This window comes from Artemia sp. Qi Xiang Cuo, chromosome 19, assembly GCF_049724085.1.
Source record: "Artemia sp. Qi Xiang Cuo chromosome 19, ASM4972408v1, whole genome shotgun sequence".
NCBI lineage: Eukaryota > Metazoa > Arthropoda > Branchiopoda > Anostraca > Artemiidae > Artemia > Artemia sp. Qi Xiang Cuo.
The window spans coordinates 27,807,641-27,832,452 of NC_142812.1; the positions used below are offsets into that span (position 1 = coordinate 27,807,641).

The following is a 24,812-nucleotide window of genomic DNA, read 5'->3' on the forward strand; positions in this document are numbered from 1 at the left end:
TTTTTCTGGTATGATTTAGAGATGTAAAAAAAAAGTTGAAAAAATACCATGTTAAAAAAAAAGTTGAATAATTTCGAAGTAAAAAAAAAATTAACTTAAAAAAAAATAGTTTGTTTTTCATGAAAAAATATTGAATGAGAACCATCAGTCCTCATAAATAGGAGTATGGGTATGCACAAGAATATGTTTTGAAATTGAAATAAAAAATGTCATTCTATTTTTATGATATGATTTAGAGATGTAAAAAAAAAAGTTGAAAAAATACCATGTTAAAAAAAAAAGTTGAATAATTTCGAAGTCCAAAAAAAATTTAGTTCAAAAACAATAGTCTGTTTTTCATGAAAAAAATATTGAATGAGAACCATCATTCCTCATTAATAGGTTTATGGGTATGCACAAGAATATGTTTTAAAATTTAAATCAAAAGTGTCATTCTATTTTTGTGATTTGATTTAGAGATGTAAAAAAAAGTTGAAAAAAATACCATGTTAGAAAAAAGTTGAATAATTTCTAAGTCCAAAAAAAAATTTAGTTAAAAAAAATAGTTTGTTTTTCATGGAAAAATATTGAATGAGAACCATAAGTCCTCATGAATAGGAGTATGGGTATGCACAAGAATATGTTTTAAAATTTAAATCAAAAGTGACATTCTATTTTTCTGATATGATTTCGTGATGTAAAAAAAGTTGGAAAAAAATGTAAAAAAATGCTCACTACAAACATTATTTTTCTAATAGTAAAGGTCACGACTAACATTTTTATATCATTCTCATTTTGAATTTGTAAAATATTAAATGTGATTTTTTTTTATGTTTTAAGTATGCTACAGGTCATTCTAGGAGATGTAAAAAAAAGTTGAAAAAAATAAATCATGTTAAAAAAAATAAAAAAAAGTTAAAAAAAAACTTCAAAAAAATTCAAACAAAAAAATGGGTAGGGGGGGGGGGGAAGTTGGAGGGGAGGGGGCCCCCTTGGAGTTTGGGGATAGGTTCCTTTGGGGGTTGAGGTCTCTGGTGGTTATGGCCATTGGTGCTTATGATCCTTGACGATTCATACTTATATACACCTTACTACTTGATTTGTAAGGATTTCTATTGATTGTTCTGAATTTCCTTATTAAAATTCTTTTCTTGCCATTTACATCTCTCTTAGTATCAACTTTTTAGTAAGGTATAACCTTATAACATATTTTAAATTGACAAAAGTGTTAAAACGCCACTTGTGTATTATACAGAACACATCGAAGAAGTAAAGCCAGGTCAACTCAAAGGTCATTCTATCATCGTTAACCATTTTCATAGATTGATACTCTTTCAAATTTATAATAAATAAGCTATGAGTTAACAAGCCCTTCGGGCTTGACTTAACTGGTGATTAGTTTAACCCTTTTTTTACCACCCTCATACAGTCTAATTCGCCAATTTTATCTTGCTTTGTTTTTCCCTATTATTCAATTCAGACCGGTCATACAGTTCAATTCGCAAATACTATACCTTTTATTCGCAAATAAAGTTAACTTTTACGCAAAATAATATAAAGCCATATGCCAATCAATTCTAGACACGATGCATTCTTCATCAAACCCGATGAGATGCCTTCAAGCTAGAGGTTTTCAAACTCTTTGACAGTTTGTACTCACTCTCTTTGAAAAGGTGTAGAGCATCAAGCAAATAGCATGGCGAGGTACTAAGGAACGTGCTGCAAGCAAATAGCATGGTGATCCCTATAGCTTCAAGCAAAGTATAAGGTACTACTCAACTCACTCATATTTACTAATTTTCATGTGTTTTATAACTATTCTGGGATCTCTCAATACTTTCAACTACTCAAGAAATAATTCCCACTTTACACGCCTGATCATGAGACCACACCTACTCCTTCTTCAAAGCAACCAATTGTGACATGATTGGCTGTAAACAGGTAATTAATTTTCGAATTAGATGTTCATCCTGAACAGACGAAATTACAGAAAACGTTTAAAAATATCCTGCTTGCAATGCTTTGCTCGCGGTTTCCAACTCACACACTCATACCCAAACGAAAGTCAGTTTCTGGCATTTTCGTAGTCTTACAGGACAGTTATATCTAAGTATTTAAGCCTTTCATGGCCAAAAAGCTTTTTTCAAGGATTTGGATAAGAAGAATATATAAAAATTCCAATTAGTAAGACTTTCGAAGTTAATAAGTAAACTGTTTACTAATAGAATGAAATAAATTGTATAGCAAGTTGTGGGTGCCAAATATTCATTTGTGCTACTAAAATAATCACTCGAATGTGGGCAATATCCATAAATTATCCAAAGGACATTCTCCATTTCTCAGTTTAATATACTTTTGACGCAGTTTCATGGCCAGGTGAAACACTGCAGAATTTACTTTTCATCGGCACTAGAAGGGGAGGGGTAAGGACTACCCCACAAAAAACTTTTATGATGTGCTTATTGTTATAAAAGTTATCTTTTTAGAGTTTCAGTAACTATTAAAACGAGCCACTTTTTACTTTCAGTTCGTTACCATGGACTGTTTGATAACGAAACAGAAAAAAAAACATTTTAAAACCAATGAAACATTAACTGTTTTTGGTACTTATCTGTTATAGCAACCCCTCTCATGTTCTTTATCCATTGACGCGCTGTAGAGCCGGTTTCTTTCAGCTCTGCGTGAGACAAGACAAAGACAAGTGACAGAATAGATGGAAAATATATAATTTGGGCTATATATTCGCACATTAGGGGGAGTGGGGTAGGGTAAAGTATTTGGACAGTGTGAAGTTAGAAAACAATTCACACTTCAAAATATGCAGAATAAATGTCTCCTAATGTGCTAATATATAGCCCAAATTTGTCTCCAAAGTATTATATTTTCATCATATTTTGGTATATTTCAATAGGATTAAACTAACTTCACTTCTTGAGTGGGGTCGCTATAATAGGTAAATACCATATTTTTATCCTAAAATTCATGCTCATATTGAAAAATGCATGCTTTAGAATATTTCTTATATCTATTATTATTATATTTATTAGCTACGAATTATCAGCTATTATATGGCACACGTAGGCTACTGGACTACAATCAAATCTATACAGTGAAATTTCAAAGAAAGAGTGTTCACTCTCTTTTTGGGAACAACAAAAATAACCACTTTCTTATTGTCTAAGAATATAACCTCGATAGATATGGCAAAGAAAATGAGTACTGTAAATAATTTTCTTCCATATATATATATATATATATATATATATATATATATATATATATATATATATATATATATATATATATATATATATATATATATATATATATATATATATATATATATATATATATATATGTATGTATATATACAGAGGCATAGCTCCAACATTACACAGAGGCGGAGCTCCAGCATTCTTATTTGGGGGAGGGCAAAAGGGGTCTACGTCCGGAGAGTCAAAGGGCATGGGCTATATAGTACTTTTTGCTTCAAATTATTTGGGAGTGGGGACAACCGAGGAAAAAATTTATAGCGTTCAAAAAGTGCAAGAAGTTTTTGGGGTTTGGCTTCTTCCATATAAGCTCTAATGCTTTCATTTTGAAACTTAAGTCGCAATAATGCTGAGAGGATGAGTTTATAAGAAAGTTTCTTGACGAACCTACTCTATTATCTTTAAAATTCCAGAATCAAACATTTTACATGCGTACCATTCAAAGTTTCAGAGTTATCCCCACGCGAGCCCCTGAATAGGCATGAATGCCCCCAACAAGGCTATAAAATTAAGAAGAGCTTCTGTAAGGCGTAGAACACTTATGTTTTCTCACACATAGTTAAATCATGAGTAAAATGTAAAAAGAAAGAAAAATTGATATTGAAAGAAAAACTCGCACATATCCACTTTTGACATGTGAAGTTTCCTTTACGTAGCCTAGATATTAAAAAAAAGAAACGAACCGTCGGAATCAGTTACATTTTTTAAAAATATTACCCCCTATGGCTCTTTGGTTTTAATTACTCTTCTCTTTTTCAACACACAGGCGTGTTCTAACTCAACTCATCATTGTTTTTGGTTTCAGGGTCGTGGGATTTTAGCTTTGTGATTGTTGTGCGTTCAGGAAGGTCCAGAAGGATCAAGGGTCACAAAGATTGTTCCAGTAAATTCAAAGAGAGTTCTGGGATGTTTTATATCCCTTAGCGGTTTCCTCAGAATAGAAGGAAGACAGGGCCCGTTATGGTTATAGATTATTCCTCCCAAAATTGGATACCAAATTTGGATTCAAATGGCAAAGAAAGTCTGTCAAATTTGAATCACCACGGAGAGCTGATGGAGCTTCAATCCATTATCATGAAGACACTTTCGTGGCTATTACTGAACATTACTATTATCAATTCATTACATCACCAAGCCGCCTGAGGCCAACACAACTACGCTATTACAGACGCTTTCAAACTTAAAAGTCCATCTAAATAGGATGATTAATATCGATAAATTTACCAACGATTTGCAAAAGCGGATAAGGTACAACCTTGGACAATTTTTATGGAAGCAAGCTTCATAGTTCATTATGATGATTCAAAGATTGATCTTTAAACTACCACCGGATAATACTGAACAGAAGTCTTTTGAAAGGAATGAACTTATCGATGAAGGATGTGTTGTAACCTTTCTATGGGGTTATTTGGCTTTCCCAAAGCGTTCCCCATTCAATGTTGTAAAAATACTAGCGTTTGACTTTTGCATCAGCATATATTCAATTTGATAAATAGAATTTTTTTCTTTTTTCTTTATTTGAAGCAGGACAGTTTTAGGCTAAGTTGGAATGTTAGCATTGGATGGCAAAATATATGCCTTTCAATTGAAACAAGAATATTACTGTCACATTATCTTACTCAGGGTAGTAGAACCAAAAGTGTTATAATGCTACCAGTTTATCTTGTATTTCTGATCAACCTACCATCCTATGGAGGAACACATTGATCAATCTTAACCTTTCCCCTTGAATTTTATACCTACAAAATAGTTGGAACTGAACCTAATCAAATCATCCCGGACAGAAATTATAGTAGTAAATGCTTTTCGCTCATAAGGTAGCATAATCTTCTGCCATTTATCTAGCTTTTTTTTTTACATAAACATCTTAGTTGAGATGAATTAAGGTAAAACACCTGATATCATTCCCACTGCTACTTTTAAAATATCGACCGAGGCCCCCCAGCAAGTCCAAGAAGACATAACCTGGCAACGTCGTTTTCTTAAGTAAATAAAGTTATTAAGGTTCAGAACACCCTAACTGCCGATAGCCTCTATCATTGCCTTTAGTAAATGTGGAGCTCCTAGTTTTCTCTTATGTATTTTTCTCCCTAATATCTAGAGTAATCGAGCCTTTCCTATCATTATCCAGGCCATGTGAAGGCATTATTATTATTGATTAAGTCTTCTAAAATTCCTCGGAATTCTTTTCTGTCTCAGAGAGGATGCTACTCAAGAATAAATCGATATATTGATTTTCCTTAGAAGCATAAATTTTGCTTAAACTAGGCTTGGTCCTCACCCCTCCTTAAAAAAAATAGCTCAAGTATATATTTGAAATGATGCATCACAGTCCACGTGCTAGCGTAGACTTAATAAAGCGTAATTTGTTAAAATGTGTTGTTTTCCCCCCTGTCTTGTCATATGGAATGCATTGTCGTGGAAACATCATGAAGGGCTTGTTCAATTGAAAAAAAAGCTCCAGTGCCCTTTTGAAAGTCAAAGGAGACTAAAGAGCAGTCAGCTCCCTTCTTCCGGGCCCCGTTTTTGCGTATGGGCACCTCCATAGCCCCCTCCCTCCTTGTGGCCAATTTTTCCCAAATACATTTTAGTAGAAAAGGTGGACGTATTGCATCTTTTAAAACCAGAGTTATGCAAGGAGTTTAAATATTCATGAATTGAAACAGAAAAAGGACTTGTGGGCCCTCAAACTCCCCCTCAATCAATCTCGACTATAGACCTGTTAGCAAAAGGGAAGGCAAGTTCGTGCCCTTTCAATCTTTGTGATTGAAGTGCAAAAACTGGCCCGCGGAAACAAGGTGTAGAAAAATTAATTATAAGTAATGTATTGATACTTAAAAGAGCCTTTAAAACAAAGTGTACTCTGAGCCCTTAAATATGTCCAAAAACTTCCCCCCCCCCCTACTGCAAACGTTTCAGCAGAAAGGTACACATGTTGTACCTTCTTTAAACTGAATTGTGGAACTTTTATAACTTGAATGATTGCAAGCATCAAAGAAGGTCCTTTGAGTCCTCTAAATCACCACCTTTTTCAGAGACGTAAGCAAGCAGTATCTTATTCAACATGTACAATGTAAGGATTTTATATATATTTGATTGTCATCCCAAAATGAACACATGGTCCCTGCAAAGACCCTATCTCCACCAAGATTTTACGAGAGAGAGACACTAGTATAAAATTTTACATTAATTTTCAATTGCATTCAGATTTTATAATTCGAAAGCAAAAAAAAAAAAAAAAAATCTACATTTCTGCGATTAACTTGTTTAAGAGCTATGTTAATTAAATACTTTTAGAAAAAGTTTTAGATAAACTATAAGAAAAGAGCAGTATTGAAACCTATTTCGAGTAGAAATAAAATAACACAATAAGTTAAACTTAAAATGAACATAAATTATTGTTAACAAGCAAAAGGAAACCAAAATGAGCACAAATTAAACTGATTATTTAAAAAATTAGAACAAACCAAAATTACCGCAGACAAGAGAAGGCATTTTATTCGCACTTTACCAAAAATTGAACAAGAGGCTTAAAAAAATGCCAATTGACATTTTGTAAGTTTTATTTAACCAGTATTTTTTTCCTTACTTTTGAATCCAATAGAATTGCCAGGAAAAATAATGTGAAAAAAATTGCTTTTCTAAAATACCAAAAGCTGATAAATAAACGAGATGAATTAATTCTGAAACATTTCGCGTAATTTTATTAAATGTAACAAGGTTTTAGATTTTTGTTGTTGAAATTTGTTCATGGTTATGACAAAAAAAGACAACTATTTAAAGATTTAGTGTTTTCAGTTCAATTCAATTTGCTTTACTGAAAACTAAACAGATTATGTCACAAATTGCCTAAAATTGTTTTCAAAGCTTTATCTGGCATCAATTGTTTGTTTGGCATCAATTGCACTTGATGCCATCAATGAAACTATAGATAAACAGTTCTAATAATAGTTTTGAAAAATGATGTTATAAAGAAAAAGTAGGGTGAACGTTGCAGATGCATTTATTCCAAGAAATCTTGTTTCCTTTAACATTGATTCAAAGGAGATTTAAATAGCAGTTCCTGTTAGGTTCCATCTATCTATTTATAGAAAACTTTCTTCATTTAAAGTTTGACTTGTTATATACCTTTTTTCTAATTGATTTAGGTTGATCACCGTTCTTTATTTTTTTTTTTTTAACCTCTTTCTTCCAAAATAAATTTGTTGAGCTAATCAAACAGTTCTTGGTAATGAACTGTAGGTAAGGAGCGACCCGGCTCAATGGTAACCGAAACTCACAAAAACAGAATTTTGATACCAATAGATACATCAAAAGAAGCAGATTTTAATGCTGATTTCAAATATATAAAGTTACGCGCCTGAGAAAATTTGGCTGATTTTCGAAAAAAGGAGGAAAGACCCCCTAACAATTGTAGAACCTTAATGAAAATCACACCATCATATTTAGCGTATAAGAGAACCCTACTGTAGAGGTTTCAAGCTCCTATCTACAAAAATGTGGAATTTTGCATTTTTTGCCAGAAGAAAGATCACGGATGTGTGTTTATTTGTTTTTTTTCCCCAGGGATGATCGTATCAACCCAGTGGTCCTAGAATATCGTGGGAGGGCTCATTGGAACGCAAATTATAAGTTCTAGTTCTCTTTTTAAGTGACCAAAAAAATGGAGGGCAACTAGGCCCCCTCCCACGCTCATATTTTTCCCAAAGTCACCCGATCAAAATTTTGAGATAGCCATTTTGTTCAGCATGGTCGAAAACATGATAACTATGTCTTTTAGAATGACTTAATCCCCCGAAATTCCCAGGGGGAGGACTGAAAGTTATGAACTTTACCCAATGTTAGCATATAGCAGTGGTAATTGGGAAGTATACAGACATTGTCAGGAGGGATTTTTTCTGGTAGGTGGGGGGGTCGGGGGTTATAAGGCAGGATATATACATGAAGGAAGTTTTCATGGGGAAAGGGAAATTGCTCTGAAGGGGGCGCCGGATTTCCCATCATATTAAAGAAAAAGATCAGAAATTAAATAAAAAAAAACAACAAATTTTTCAACTGAAAGTAAGGAGCAACATCAAAACTTAAAACAAACAGAAAATATTACGTATATGATTGGGTTCACCCCCTAGTCAATACCTCGGTCTTTAAGCCAAAGGTTTTTTAGTACTTTCATAAGAGCTATTTATTCTAATTAACGGTGATTAGGAGGTCATTTTTAAAGAATTGGAACAAAATTCGAACTTTAACGTAAAGAGTAAGGTATTGACTAGGGGGCGAACCCCTTAATATACGTATTAAAATCTATGAATATAGAAGTTCGTTACGTAAGTTAATTCGTAAGTTAGGTATATTTATTACTAATAAAAACGTTCGCAAATAAAATTAAACAAGTTTCGAGAAAGCCATTTAACAAGATAAAAGTTAAATTAATATGCACATTTTGTTTTAATTATTCATGTACGGTGAGCCAAAATCAAAACCTGCATTAATTCAAAAACTTTCAAAAATTAAATAAAAAAAACAACAACAAATTATTTTAACTGAAAGTAAGGAACGATGTTAAAACTTATAACGAACAGAAATTATATCCGTATATGAAAGGGCTATCCCCTCCTCAACGCCTCGGTCTTTACGCTAAAGTTTGAATTTCTCACAACTCTATTTTTTTTAAACAATAAAAAACTTTAGCGTAAAGAGCGAGGCGTTGAGGAGGGGATAGCCCCTTTCATATACGGAATAATTTCTGTTCGTTTTAAGTTTTGACGTTGTTCCTTACTTTCAGTTAAAAAAAAAACTTGTTTTTTTTTTATTTAATTTCATACAAGATCAGCCAGGCTATGGCATCCATAATTCCAGATTTTGAAGAAACATGAAAGACAAATTCATTTCTTGGCTAAAAGCCACCGCACAATTCTTGCTTTTTCGCGTACATGTCTTAGGTTTTATTTTGTGGCTATTCCATTTTAAAAAAAATATTTTTTGCATATTACTTTTTAGTATGGACTAAACATTCCAAACATATAAAACATAATACTCATTAGTCCAAATATAATTACGTTAAAAAAAAAAAAATCCTGACTTCCCCTCTTTCAAGTGCTGCCAAGTTCTCTCAAAATTGAATCTGGGTCCATGTCGAGACAAGCCCACTCTTCTCTACTATTCGTGCGAACAAGGTGAGTAAAAACGATCTTTTACAATTATTTGAAGTTTTTTTTTTGAAAGAAATGCAATAGTCTGAATTTTATTTCTATGTTTTTAAACTCGAACAAAAAAGAAAAACTGTTTAGAACAGCTTACCTTATATTGGAGTTTTCCAAGTTTAATTTCTTCCTTGGGTTCCCCCTCTTTAGCTATTTCTTCTGCGTTTTCAGTCAACTCTTCCATATCAGGTTGTACCTAGGAGCAGAGGCAATATATTTACAGCATTGTAATCTAGTAATCCCCAAAATTATAAGTGACATATAGCTTCATATACACTATTATTTACTAGAATGTGTGCATAATGCACATATGTAGTATATACATTACGGTGAGAGGCCGAAACCTGATGAATGTCGACATTTTCCGGTGAAAGTCCGAAATAAGGATATTTAACAAATATTTCGGACACGCACCAAGCGACTATGTGTTTGTTGACATTCACCATGCACTAATGGTGAATGTTGAGCATTTCTTAGATTTATATTTCTGAGATTCTGACCTAATTTCTAACCCATTTCTGAGATTTATAATCCAACCTAACCTAATCTGTCACCACCAAATCTTGCATGAGACTGACGAACCTGACTGGTCAACAAACACATAGTCGCTTGGTGTATATCCGAAATTTTTTTAAATATCGGTAAATGTCGGTAAATGGACTTTCATCGGTAAATGTCAACATTCGCCAGATTTCGGTCTTTCATGGTAATATATATGCTTATTTGTTACAATATATATATATATATATATATATATATATATATATATATATATATATATATATATATATATATATATATATATATATATATATATATATATATATATATATATATATATATATATATATATATATATATATACATATATATTGTCTGTATAAGTAGTATGAGCATGCACCACAATTTCAGGGTGATTTAGATGACCTGAAGTCTCATAGAAATACACCCAAGTATCTCTATTAGCGACCAAAACCAGTAAAAAATCGCGCCAGAGCTCAAAATAAAACTGTATAGCCTGAACTTGATTAAGCAGATTCGAGTTCTAACCAAGAGTTATGGGTTTGGGTACATTGTGAAAAATCCTTCAGGAAAATGATTAGTTTTATAAACTTGGCATTTAAGATTTATGTCCCCTGCGTATATCAACAAAAAAGAGACAATTTTGATATAATTCCATAGCTGACATTAACTCTTCTTCTGCCGAGTTATATTTTTTAAATTTGGTTTACTTGAGTTTTAAAAATAGAAAATAATTTGAAAATCGGTAAAAAAATCAGTTACAAAAAAGATAATTTCCATAGTTTTTAAGTAAGTTTAAAATCTTCCCCACGAAGAAGTCTATGTATTATCATAATTATGGCTAAATGAATGTGTAGATCTGAGGCTTACGAACATAATCAATGAATCCTAAGCAGTATGTCTATTTTTTGTAAGTTACAGCTGCAGGAACGTCTTAAAATCGCTTGTTTCTTAAGGAACGTATACCTTAAACATTGAAATAGTACATCATCCTTAAGCCATTTAATGAACATTCTTCATCTTAAAATATCGTTAACCTTTTGGGTACCTAATATTTAACTTGATTTTTTGGCTCTATTCTATTGCATTATACAATTACTGCTGGCACTATTATGAATTCGATAATTGAAATTTAAAGACGGATATTGAAGAGACCAAGCTTACATTAGGCACATATAAACACAATTATGTACCCTTATTTTTACTACCTCACCCCCTCATCTATCTAAGATAACTCTTTCTGGCTAAACTTGGTACAAATAAATTGCTAGGTTTGTAGTAGGATGTGGATTTGATAAATGCATACTTCCTAACTGATTGAGAATCATGTAGTAGTCACTTGAAATTCGTTCCCCAATTTAAAAAAATTGGAATATCAATTTAGTAATGCAAAACTCAAGGCCGTATTCAGTGGGGGAGGGGGTCGGGGGTTGGGACCACTGGAAAATGCTTGTCTGACTCGTAAAAACATAATAAAAATGAATATAAACCAATTTTTGCTGCTTGATTTTAAAGATTGTTTTTTTTAGTAAACCTCCAAAAAGCTCTTTTCTAACTCTCCCCCCCCCCCCCAAAAAAAAAATCCTGGATATGTTCCGGCCGGAGTTTTAAACTAATTTACTGTCCTTAAGTAAGGCCTTCTGTTGAGTGTGCTTCTCCTATGTGGCACACTGGACTAAGCAAAGATTAGTGCACCAAACATGAAATCATCCAACAAAAAGCTGCTAAAATCGCATTTGGAGCAACTTATTTGGCTTTTGATCAATGTTTGACAGTACTTAAGCTAAAAGCATCCGAAAGAGACGTAATTTTCAGACTATGAATACATCGACGATGGCTTTCATGAATATCTTTTCCCTCATTTTAAGAGAGTCGCACAGCCCTTCTCGATGCCAGTCTTAAGACACAGACAGCTACAAGACTCGGAAAAAAGTTTAAAATATTTTCGTCAATGATGTACCACAAAATTCTTTTGTAGTTTTTGTAATTGTTTGAACTTTAATTGCAATTGATAACAATCTATAGCATGTTTTAATTATTTTATGCAGTTGATTTTGAATTTTTTTTTGACGCGTTGTTTATGATGACTTATAATAACGAAGAACATATGAATTAATCCTTTTTATGCCCGTTTTTATTTTTGTATGACGTGTTTGTACTAGCTTTGATCTAGCTTAGCTAATAAACCCATTTTATAGTCTAATCTACTTAACATTTTATCACATGTTTTGTTTGATTCTTGCAACACTGTTTGTTATTAAAGTCCCAAGGACTCGAGAAAAAGCAGTTAGTCGGATTGGCTTCCAAACGGCTCATTTACGGATGCGTTTAAGAGCAACGCTCAATTAAGGGTACTTTCCAAATTTCTTCTCGTTTCCTGGTTTTATTGTTGATAATGCATATCTAGTGTGGAATCCTTTTGAACGGAGGAGACAAATCTTACATGTTGTAAACGAAGCTACATTACTCTTAGCGGTGTTAGGCCAAAATGATACAGCTTAAACGAAAATACGCGCACATTTGGAGCTAAGACACACCCTGCCCTCTGTACCAGGTGAAATTTTTATCTTTGCAAAAGATTAATTCATGTATGAGATGATTATAAGAGATTGCGCCTTTTCTCTCCTTTATTGATCACTTTATTAATGGTTATAAGACGATTAGAGGAAGTCATGTTAAAGTAAGCGTTTGTCAAGTAGTCCATGTGGTAAGTAGCTACTAAGTAAATGCTAAGTAAGTTAACATGCTAGGTCGTATCCAAAGCAGTAAAAGTGTATAATCTTACTTTTTCCTTGTATGCGTTTCCAAGCAGCTGAACTGATTTCATGTCTACACCTCCTTTTATTCCTTTCTTCGCATCTTTCCCTGTTCTCCTTTTACGACAACATCGTCGGATACACCAGAAGGTGATAAGTAGTAGAACTAATATAACGGCTGAAAATGACAAACGACCGTTATTTAAAAAGGTTATTTAAAACAAAGTTTGTAGACGAAATTGGTATGTGTCAGTCTTTTCCTATATGAGGACGAAGGAAACCCTCCGAAAAAAAATTGTCTTTGGGGGTGAAGACGGACCCTAAAGTGCCTAGTAAAAAAAAAAATCTGAAACACAGCATTAAAAAACAAAGTGCGTAGCTGTACTTTTACGGTACATTAATTAAAAAAAAACTTTCAGAAAAATAAGTTTTCAAAGAAAATTAAAGGCAATTATAAAATTAAGCTCAGCAAATACAAATACATGTTCAAATTCAAACTCAAAACGACCAGATATTACTATTAAAGAATAAATGAATCCCAAACCGAACAGAAATTAAATAAACAATCATATCAAAAACATGTAACAAGTAATAATATAAATGAATAAATAGATATTAAAGCGAGTAATGCTTAGATTGAATATGAAAATCAATCTTAAAATGAAAAAAAAAATTTCCTATTGAAGCATAAATGAAACTTAAAACGAACAGAAATTAAAAAAAACAATCAATGCAAACAAACATACAATAGATATTAATTTAAATTAATAAATAAATCTTAAAACGAGTGAAACTTAAAGTTGAATATGCAAATCAAGCTTGAAACGAACAAAAATCCCCACAAACAAAAGTTTAAGTATGACCTCCTTCTATCACTGTGGCCCCCAGGACAACACTTACAACGCCTATCCCCCAGGCTCTGGGGGACGTTTTTGTTATCTAATTTTTGAACAATTTCCAAAACACTGGCTATCTCAAAATTTGTAGCGGACGGGCTTGGGGAAAAAGAGTATGGGAGGCTAGTTTAACTCACTTGACTCTTAAAAAGTGAACTAGAACTTTCAATTTCCAATCAAATGGGCCCTCTATAAAGTTTATACGAGAATCCCTTTCATAAGAACCATACATGCCCTTAGGGCATAACTTAGAACGTCTTCCCCTGTGCCCTGGGGGGGGGGTTCTATTGACACCGGATTTTTTCTTATCCGACCTTTGAACTATTTTTAACAAAATGTCTATCTCAAAAATTTTCATCAGATGGATTTTGAAAAAGAAGGCGTGGGGGGGGGGGGGGGCTAGCTGCCCTCGGATCTCTTTTGACTATTAAAAAGAGAGCTCGAACTTTCAATATTTTAATGTTTTAAGATTTATTTATTAATTTACATTAATATCTATTGTATGTTTGTTTGCATTGATTGTTTATTTAATTTCTGTTCGTTTTAAGTTTCATTTATACTTCAGTAGGAAAATATTTTTTTTCGTTTTAAGCTTGATTTTCATATTCCATCTAAGCATTAATCGCTTTAATATCTATTTATTCATTTATATTATTACTTGTTGTATGTTTTTGCAATGATTGTTTGTTTAATTTCTGTTCGTTTTGGGTTTCATTTATTCTTTAATATTAATTTCTGGTGGTTTTTAATTTGAATTTTACCATTTATTTTTATATGCATATGTTAATTTTAGAACTACCATTAATTTTATTTGAAAAACTTATTTTCGGAAAGTTTTTTTTTAAATTAATTTTTGTCCGTTTTTGATTGCAAAAACTTTCAAGTTTTTAAAAATTCCTTTTTTCAAAAACAAACTTAAAAAAAAATCAAATATTCATCAAAATATCAAAACTGATATCAAAGTAACAATATCAAAGTGAAAAAAAATAGTTTTGTGTCAACCTTGTACTTTTTATTATTTGGTGTTTGAACTATTTTTAACAAAATTGCTATCTCAAAATTTTTTTCGGATGGGTTTGGGGAAAAAGGGTGTGGGGGGACTAGATTAAGCTTCGGTCTGTTTTGACTCTTTAAAAGTGAACTAGAACTTTCTATTTTCAATCAAATGAATCCTCTCTGAAGTTTATACGAGTATCCCTTCTATAAGAACCATATATATCCCTAGAGTATAACTTACAACGCCTGTCCCTGGGCCCTGGGGGATTGTGTCGACCCTGGAGTTTTACAATCTGACGGTTGACTTTTAACAAAACGGTCACCTGAAATTTTTATCGGATGGGTTTATCCATCCGATACACCCAAAGGCGTGGAGGGCCGGAGGGGCTAGTTGCCCTCCGATCTTTTTTCACTCTGAGAAAATGAACTACAACTTTTAATTTCCATTCAAATGAACCCTCTCTGAAGTTTATCCGAACATGCCTTCCATATGAACCATATATGTCCCCAGAGCAATACTTACATCGCCTGCCCCGACCCTAACGGGGGGGGGGGGAGGTTGTGTCGAAACAGGAGTTTTTCTTATCTGACCTTTGAACTAGTTTTAACGAAATGACCATACGTAAAGGAGTTTTTGTTCTATGATCTTTGAACTATTTTTAACAAAATGGCTACCTCAAATTGGGAGGGGGCAGTTGCCCTCTGATCACTTTCGACTCTTAAAGAGGGCACTGGAACTCTTGATTTCCAATCGAATGAGCCCCTTTTGAAGTTTATAAGACGACCCCTTCTATATGAAGTGCTTCTGGGAAAAAAATAAATGGTGTATAGGGGGAGGCTAGCTGCCCTCCAATCACTTCTGACTCTAAAAAAGTAAATTACAACTTTCAATTTCCAATCAAATGAGCTCTCTAGAAGTTTATACGAGCATCCCTTCCATAACAACAATATATTCCCCCAGGGCATAACTTACAACGCCTACCCCTGGGCCCTGGGGGGCTGTGTCGACACCGGAGTCTTTTGTTATCAGAACTTTGAAATATTTTTTACAAAATTTCTATCTCAAAATTTTTATCGGATGCATTTAGGGCGTGGATGAGGGGGGGGGGCTAAGTTGCCCTCCGATCTCTTTTGACTCTTAAAAAGTGAACAAAAACTTTCAATTTCCAATGAAATGAGCCCTCTCCGAAGTGTATACGAGCATCCCTTCCATAAGAACTATATATGTCCCTAGAGCAATACTCATAACGCCTGCCTCCGGGCCCTGGCGGGTTCCGTTGACGCAGGAATTTTCTTATCTGACCTTTGAACTATTTTTAATGAAATGGGTATTATAAAAATTTTATCGGATGGGCTAGGGGAAAAAAGGGTGTATGTGGGGGGGGGCTAGCCGCCCTCGGATATCTTTTGACTTTTAAAAATTGAACTAGAACTTTCAATTTTCAATCAAATGAGCCCCCTCTGAAGTTTATACGCGTATCGTTTTCATAAGAACCATTTACGCCCCCAGGACAACACTTACAACGCCTATCCCCCAGGCTCTGGGGGACGTTTTTGTTATCTAATTTTTGAACAATTTCCAAAACACTGGCTATCTCAAAATTTTTAGCGGACGGGCTTGGGGAAAAAAGAGCATGGGAGGCTAGTTTAACTCACTTGACTCTTAAAAAGTGAACTAGAACTTTCAATTTCCAATCAAATGGGCCCTCTATGAAGTTCATACGACAATCCCTTTCATAAGAACCATACATGCCCTTAGGGCATAGCTTAGAACGCCTTCCCCTGTGCCCTGGGGGGTTCTATTGACACCGAATTTCTTCTTATCCGACATTGAACTATTTTTAACAAAATGTCTATCTCAAAATTTTCATCAGGTGGGTTTTGAAAAAGAAGGCGGGGGGAAGCTAACTTGCCTCGTTTCTCTTTGACTATTAAAAAGAGAGCTCGAACTTTCAATATCCAATCAGATGAGCCCTCTCTGCAGTTTTTTCGAGTATCTCTTTCATACGAATAATATATGCCCCAGGGCATAACTTACAACGCCTACCCCCGGGCCCTGGGGGATTTTGACGACACCTGAGTTTTTGTTATCTGACTTTTGAGCAATTTTTAACTTAATGGCTATCGCAAAATTTTGATTGGATGCATTTGGGGAAATGGGGCTTTGGGAAGGGGGCTCTAGTTGCCCTCCAGTCTGTTTTGACTCTAAAAAACTGAACTAGAACTTTCAATTTCCAATCAAATCAGCCATCTCTGAATTTTTTAAGAGCATCCCTTCGTTTTTTATATTTATCCAGAAATGGAAAAGCTTGTGGACAGATTCCGTAAGCGTCAAGAAAACATCGTCGATTTTCCATTTCCTCCATCACTGTTCAGGAAGGTATAATTATATTGATGTCAGCCATCTCTGTTACGCAGATAACATTCCTGTACTATCTGTCGATCTCCAAGTTTTCCAAAATTCAATTGACGCAGTCTGCTCTGATCTCAATGAGATTGAGTCCCCATATGTCTTCTTTTGGGTCCCTTTGTGGAGTTTTTCACAATATCTGAGCGGAAGAAAATTAAATACCTATTCTTCCGTTTTTACAAATATCTTCTGTTGTTACTGCTTTGGACTTGTAATCGGTACAATTCGAGTTGATATGGCGTTTTTGATATTTATCCAAAAATGGAACAGCTTGTGGACAGATTCCGTAAGCGTCGAGAAAACATCGTCGATTTTCCATTTAATGTCTATAGATTAATTGTGTTGTCTAAGAAGCTGAGATGTTATTCTTGTCGTTAATTTTTTCTTGTTAGGTGTTTTCATTTTTTTTATTTTCTTGTATTTTTTTTGCACTCCTCTAAGTCATTTCATTCTTGAAAAAAGGGTTCTAACAAATTATTTTTATTATTATTAGAACGCGAAGAATCAGAAGCAATCAATTGGGTAGAGATAATTGATAGTTTTGCAGAGGCTAAGATGAGTCAAGTTTAAAGAAATGGAAAATTTGGTTAATAAATGTAAAGTTCGTTAACAAATGAAAATTTGGCCTGAAAATTTTTGGGAGTGTGGGTGCTAATCAAGATTTTCCCCGGGCGCAAGAGAGACCGGAGATAAGAGAGATATCATATCACTGCATGATATCCAAAGAGGACAGTCTTCACGCTCCTTGGGCCACCCCAACCAGATCAACATATTTTTTATTTATAATAAAAATTAAAGCTTGTAGCAATGTTTATGTAAAACAAAGAATCTAGTAATTTGGTATTTTAACAAAAAGTTAAATATGTATTAATGATTTTTCGATATACTGAGTTTCTTAGGGGCTTATTAGTTTATTTTTTTGGTACATGTTGTTTGTTTTTGCAAGGAAATTTCTTTTTCTTTTCAAGTTTTTTCTTTCCTTAATCTATTTAGTTAATGAAGCCTCTCCCACCCAATGGACAAGCTCTGTTTCTTGGGTGGATTAATTATAATGTTATGTGATTTATTTAAATAAAGGATTTCACAGCAACAATAAAAAGATTGTTGGCTAAATACTTCTCCCCACCCCGAAAAACAACAACAACAAGGAACTAAAGAAAATCCACTGTACTTGACTTCGATTGAAATTATGTAAGGCCCGCCAAGGAAATGAAGGCAATATTTTAGAGGACCAGGGGGCCTGAAGGGCTTACATTAACAAATGAAACAAGCGGAGACAGGTAATAAGAGCCCACGAATTTGGCTCTTATTACAGGATATTTAGAATCTAGCCTTTTTCTGTGTAGGCCTATGTGTTTCTGTCTTTGTTACAAATTAAATAAAAAAAACAAGTTTTTTAAACTGAAAGTAAGGAGCGATATTAAAACTTAAAACGAACAGAAATTATTCCGTATATGAAAAGGGCTGTCCCCTCCAACGCCTCGCTCTTTACGCTAAAGTTTTTTATTGTTTTAAAAAATAAAGTTGTGAGACAGAGTCAAACTTTAGCGTAAAGAGCGAGGCGTTGAGGAGGGGACAGCCCCTTTCATATACGGAATAATTTCTGTTCGTTTTAAGTTTTAATGTCACTCTTTACTTTCAGTTTAAAAAAATTGTTTTTTTATATTTAATTTCTGATCGTTTTTTGGTTAATGCAGCTTTTATTTGCATAAAAATTTCACTTTTCTTTTGCTAAACGGATGTCTACAAATTAACTTACGTAACTAACTTCTATATTCGTATATTTTTCTTCTGGCCAAAAATTACAAAGTTGCAGATTTTTGCAGATATGAGCTTGAAATCTATGTAATAGGGTTTTCTGATACGCTGAATCTGACGGTGTGATTTTCATTAAAATTCTTTCACTTGTAGGGGATGTTTCCCCCTCTTTAAAAAATCGAGTAAATTTTCTCAGGCTCGTAGCCTTTGATGAGTAATACTAAACTTAATAAAATTTATATATTTAGGATCAGCATTATAAACACATTCTTTTGATACATTTATTGACATCAAAATTTCGTTTTTAAAAGTTTCGATTACTATTGAGCCGTATCGCTTGTTTTTTTATTGTTTTTTTATTACGTATGTTATTACTTATATGAAGGGGTTCTCCCCTTAGTCAATACCACGCTCTTTACGTTAAAAGTTAAAAAAAAATTTGATTCACAAACCCCTGAATCAAAAAGGCCTTTTAATTACAATAGATAGATCTTTTTAAAGCACAAAAAAAAATTGTAGCTTAACGAGCTTTGTTTTGATTTGGGGGATAACCCCCTCACATACGTTATAATTTCTGTTCGTTTTAAGTTCTAATATTCCTTCTTACATTTCAGTTGAAAAAACTTGTTTTTTTTTTATTTAAATTCTGATCGTTACTTAAATAATGCTTGGAAATCCGGCGCCCCCTTCATAGAAATGTCCATTACCCCAAAGAAACATCCACCACGGACATATTCTCCAGAGTAACCCCCTCCTCTATCCCCCCCCCCTCCAGAAAAAATACTTCCTGAATATGGTTGTATACTTCCCAATAACCAATAAATAATGCTGGCAAGTCCGGCGCCCCCTTCAATGCAATTTTCATTCCCCCATGAAAACTTCCTTCATGGAAAGATCCTTCCATATAGCCCCCGACCCTCTTCTTCCCCCACCTACCAGAAAAAATCTCCTCTGAAAAAGTCTGTATACTTACCAATAACCAATACTATATGTTAACATTGAGTAAAGTTCATAACTTTCAGCCCTCCCCCTGGGGACTTTGGGGGATCAAGTCATCCTAAAAGACATTTTTATCATATTTTCGACCATGCTGAACAAAATGGCTATCTCAAAATTTTGATCCGGTGACTTTGGGAAAAAAATGAGCGTGGGAGGGGGCCTAGTTGCCCTCCATTTTTTTGGTCACTTAAAAAGGGAAATAGAACTTTTAATTTCCGTTCCAATGAGCCCTCCCACGATATTCTAGGACCACTGGGTCGATACGATCACCCCTGGGAAAAAAACAACAACAAAAAAACAAACAAATAAACACGCACCCGTGATCTTTCTTCTGGCAAAAAATGGAAAATTCCACATTTTTGTAGATAGGAGCTTGAAACTTCTACAGTAGGGTTCTCTGATACGCTGAATATGATGGTGTGATTTTCATTAAGGTTCTATAGCTTTTAGGGGGTCTTTCCCCCTTTTTTCGAAAATCAGCCAAATTTTCCCAGGCGCGTAACTTTTGATGGGTAGCACTAAACTTGATGAAAGTTATATATTTGAAATCAGCATTGAAATTTGATTCTTTTGATATATCTATTGGTATCAAAAACCCGTTTTCTAGAGTTTCGGTTACCATTGAGCCGGGTCGCTCCTTACTTACAGTTCGTTACCACGAACTGTTTGATAAACAGCGAATCTATTAAAGCTAGCGACTCAAGGTCATCTACGTTTGTTGTAAGCCAAACAAATCAAGAAACGAATTCGGAAAGGAAATTCCAGAAAACTTGACTTGAAAAGGTAGTATTTTTTGTCAGATACTACTTATATTTGAACAACTACCGCTTAATTTATCGTTGATGTCTTGTGGTAAATCACATGAGAACTTGAAAATACTATTGCAAAAACTAGTTTCCAGCCAGTATAGATCACTAACCCTAGGAAATTTAAATGAATAATAAATAATAGAGCTGCTATGAGAATTAATGCTTAGGTAACCATTCACTGAGGCCAATTTGCCAAAGATTTTTATGACATGCTGTATACATAAAGGCATATTATAGAATTTATCCATGTTTATTAATAAAAGAATCTTCCTCCGTTCATTAAAAGATATGGTTATTCAGCGCAATAAAAGAGTAAGGACTTATTGTTTAAGTAGACAAACACAAATAGATAACCACCCTCAAAATAAAATTCAAATATGGAATAGGGTTCATTAGAATCAGTATAGAAATGATGTTTGCAAATACCCTCAAGACTGCAAAATTGGGGTTAATACACCCCCAAACTTCTGGGTGTACATAGGTCTGGTGGAATCATATGTTTTTGATTAAAATTTGGCATAAATTTATCAACAATTAAAAAATGTGGATCATATACTGGACAACTATTTTTCTCACAAATTTTGGTATAATCTTTAAAAAAAAAAACGACTGAGCTATAGAATGGAGGGGGAGATCCAATAGAAGAGTCTAACTCTTTTTTTTCAATACAAAGGATACCCGGGAAATTATTTACCAGAAGATCAATTATTTATTATTTGTTTACGTTTTTTACTATTTGTTTACATTCCACCTTCGTCTTTCTTTTTATTTCAAAGATGCCAACAATCTGGTGCGACGACAATCGACCTATATACTAAGCCATATATCAGTACGGTTTTTATTTTCTTTAGACACAGCATTCAATAGGGATTACAAAGTTTCGAATGTGACAATTAGCATGGCTTTGCATGAAATTAGGAGTTTATGGCATTACCGAGATTTATTTCGTTAGCAAAATGGTTACATCAAAATATGAGAGAAAGATTAAAGTTCAAGTCCAGTGACCCAATAAAATTGACACATTTTTCCCTTGTGTAATAACCAGGGTTAAAAAAAAAACCTTCTAGAGTATTATGCTTGTTTATTCGTATTGCATACTTATTTCTTATGTTTGCCATATTCTAGCTTATCGTAGAAGATTTGATAGGTTATCGTAGACATATCTGAAGTAAGTATTTATTAGGTGTGTCGGGACCTATTCTTTAAGGTGCACTTTAGGTTGATACTCAGTTGGAGTAGAAACAGTCTGTCAAACTCTTGGGAAATTCGTGTCCAAAAGACATATTTACTACTGCTACTACTACTAACAACTCACCGCAGCCCCAAGCTGCCTGGGGCCAACACAGCTACGCACGCTCCTCCTCCACCCCAATATATTCAAAGCCTCCCTTTTTACACCCGCCCACGAAGTTCCCATTTCCTTTAAATCTTTCTTTATGACGTCCTCCCACCCCAGACGGGGACGACCTGCTTTCCGTTTAGCCCTAGATGGTTGCCCGAAAAGAACAATCTTCGGCAGTCTGTCATCCTTCATCCGCACAACGAGCCCTAACCACCTCAACCTTTCTTTCATTTTTCATATTTAAATAATATAATTTGATAAACTTGTTTTTGGTTATTATAATTTTCATTCTTATATTATTTTTTTTTGTATCAATTTTATGGAGCTTATATTGATAGAACTTTTTGTATTCCAGGTTAAACTTTTAGGCATTTTGCTGATGATTGAAGGTTCTTTAAAAACGTTAAAATTATCTAAAAACGAAGGCTGAAACACATGGGCCGCTGAGCCAGAATAAAATATTTTCTTTCAGACACTGTAGTCGATAACAAGTCATTCGGTAGCAACTGGTTTAAAAGCTGGCTAAATCTTAAGAAAAGGTGCTGGAGCTTTCAATTTCCAATTGAATAAGGCCCCTCAACGTTTATTCGACCATTCTTCCTAAAAAACTTTACATCTTAGCAATGGACAACTTGCATAGCCTACAGCCTTTTCCCTGGGGACTGGAAGGGGGTTGTCAAACCCAGAGGCATGGTTATTTGACCTTTGGCTAATTTTAAACAAAATTGATCGTTTGAGTGTGGCTGGTGCCTCTTCGCCCTCCAATTACTTTTGACTCTTAAAAAGAGCACTAGAACTTTTAATTTGCAATCGTCATTCAATTGCAAATCGAAGTTTATAGGACCAACCCTTCAATATGAGTGTCTCTGGGAAAAAAATAAATAAATATTGATACGTTAAACCTTTATGGCTCTTATGGCTCTATTATAAGAAACGCTATAGAGTTGCCTCTGACTTAAACAGGTGAGTAGAACTTTCAATTTCCTTTCTAACGAACATCTGGAATTATCCAAGGGAATATGGGGGGGGGGAGAATTATCCAGGAGGGAATTTTATGGGGGGGGGGGAGGTCTAAACGTCTAGACCCGCTTTCGATAATAACCATCAGACCGTTGTCATATTTTTCAGTTTTTGTTTGTGCATGAAGGTAAGCGAGGATATCTAACAGCTCGTTGTGACGATCTGTAAGCAAGAAGTGACTTTGCCCAATAGTAACCGAAAGGCTATTGACTAGAGTCCCAATAACAACTGACACAGCAAAGGGATTAACTTTTTATAACAACTTTAAGTATATAAGGTTTGTTAGGATTAATGCTATCGATCAGAAGCTACGAGTCTCAGAGAATTTGCCTGATTTTCAAAAAAGGGGAGAAACACTTCCGAAAAGCCAAGAGATCTTATTGACAATCACACCATCTTGTTCAGCATATCAAAGAAGCCTATTGCAGAGGTTTCGAGTTCCTACCTACAAAAATGTGGATTTTTTTTTGCCAGAAGAAAGACCACACTTGTGTGTTTATTTATTTTTCCCCCAGGGGTGTTTGTATTGATTCAATGGTCCTAGAAGATCAGGAGAGGATTCATTTGAACATAAATCAAAAGTTCTGGGGTCCTTTTAAGTGACCAAAAATATTGGTGTGCAACTAGCCCCCTTTTCCCCCAAAGATATCCAATCAAAGTTTCGAGGTAGCCATCTGATTCATCATAGTTGAAAGGTAAAATACCTATGCCTATGGAGATGAAATCGCACCCATAATCCCTGGGTAAAGGGCTGTACGTTCCGCAATTTGCCCATGGTTCACATGTAGTGTTTTTTATTGGGAAATATGCGCAATATTTTTGCGAAAAAATTTCTGCGGGGGGGATTTTCCACAAGGAGAATTTTCTGTGAGGAGGAAAGCTTCCAGGAGAGATTTTATAAGGGTGGAGGGAAGTTACTAGTTTTTTATATAAAATCTCATTATAATGATTAAGTACAGCGTGGCTGTTTTTAATGCTGGCTGAAAATGCCATATTTCTCTAAAAGGTAACGAATTCTGTATTTGTGTCAGTCTAACCTATGTTTTGTCTTGTGGCAAGGGGATCGGGCTTAAAATTTCAAGAAGTGTTTTTTAGAGGGGGGGAAAGGGAAACCACAATTTTGTGTTAGGTGGAGGGGGTAGGGGTTGAAATATTTTTTGGCGGCCCTCGCAAACGAGCATATGGTGCAGTATTTTCTCATTTTCATGCTTGTTGTGCCAAAGGCTTTTTGGCTTTTATAGCATAATTCTCCCCCTGCTAGTTATACATTTTTTAAGTTTATACATTTTTTTAAGCATACAGTTTTTCAATGAAAATGCCAAAGAAAAGTAATTTTTCTAGGAAAATTTAAACAGAAGGTACTTTTCAATTTTTTTTGATACTTGTGCATAATACGGTACCTACAAAAGAAGTCAAGTTTGGTTAATACTAATTAAAAAAAATATAATAGGATGAATATATAATAGTTTAGAAACAAATTTGGGCTATATATTTGCACATTAGGGGTGGGGGGGGTAAAGCATAGCATATACTAAATACGTAACCTAACCTAAGCTAGATACCCCCCCCCTAAACCCTAAAAAACAACAGTTTAAATATTGTAAACGCAATGAAAACCACGCTTTGCATTCCATTTTTCTATTGCAAATACCATTGGGCGGGTCGTGTCTGGTTTCCCTGATACGGTTATAGAGGTGGGTACCAAATAGTGCAAAAGTACCCTTTTTTAGGGAGGGGGAAAAAAATTTTGGAGTAAATGCTCCCTGCCCCTTTGTAATTGACGCCAATGCGTAATACTTGTTTTGAATGCTTGCTGCGTAGCACCTTTTGTTTTTTAGAGCAAAGGGGACACA

At 34.3% G+C, this 24,812-nt stretch overlaps 1 protein-coding gene across 1 annotated transcript in view; it reads right to left on the minus strand.

Moving 5' to 3' along the window:
- Positions 1-24,812, minus strand: part of LOC148940685 (synaptotagmin-1-like) — a 62,635-nt gene that overhangs the window by 22,801 nt on the left and 15,022 nt on the right. Inside the window, exons 4-5 of the mRNA XM_089105041.1 lie at positions 12,759-12,907; positions 9,549-9,647 (exon numbers count right to left, since the gene is read on the minus strand). Coding sequence (XP_088961167.1) covers positions 9,549-9,647; positions 12,759-12,907 — 248 coding nt within the window. The remainder of the gene's footprint in view (positions 1-9,548; positions 9,648-12,758; positions 12,908-24,812) is intronic.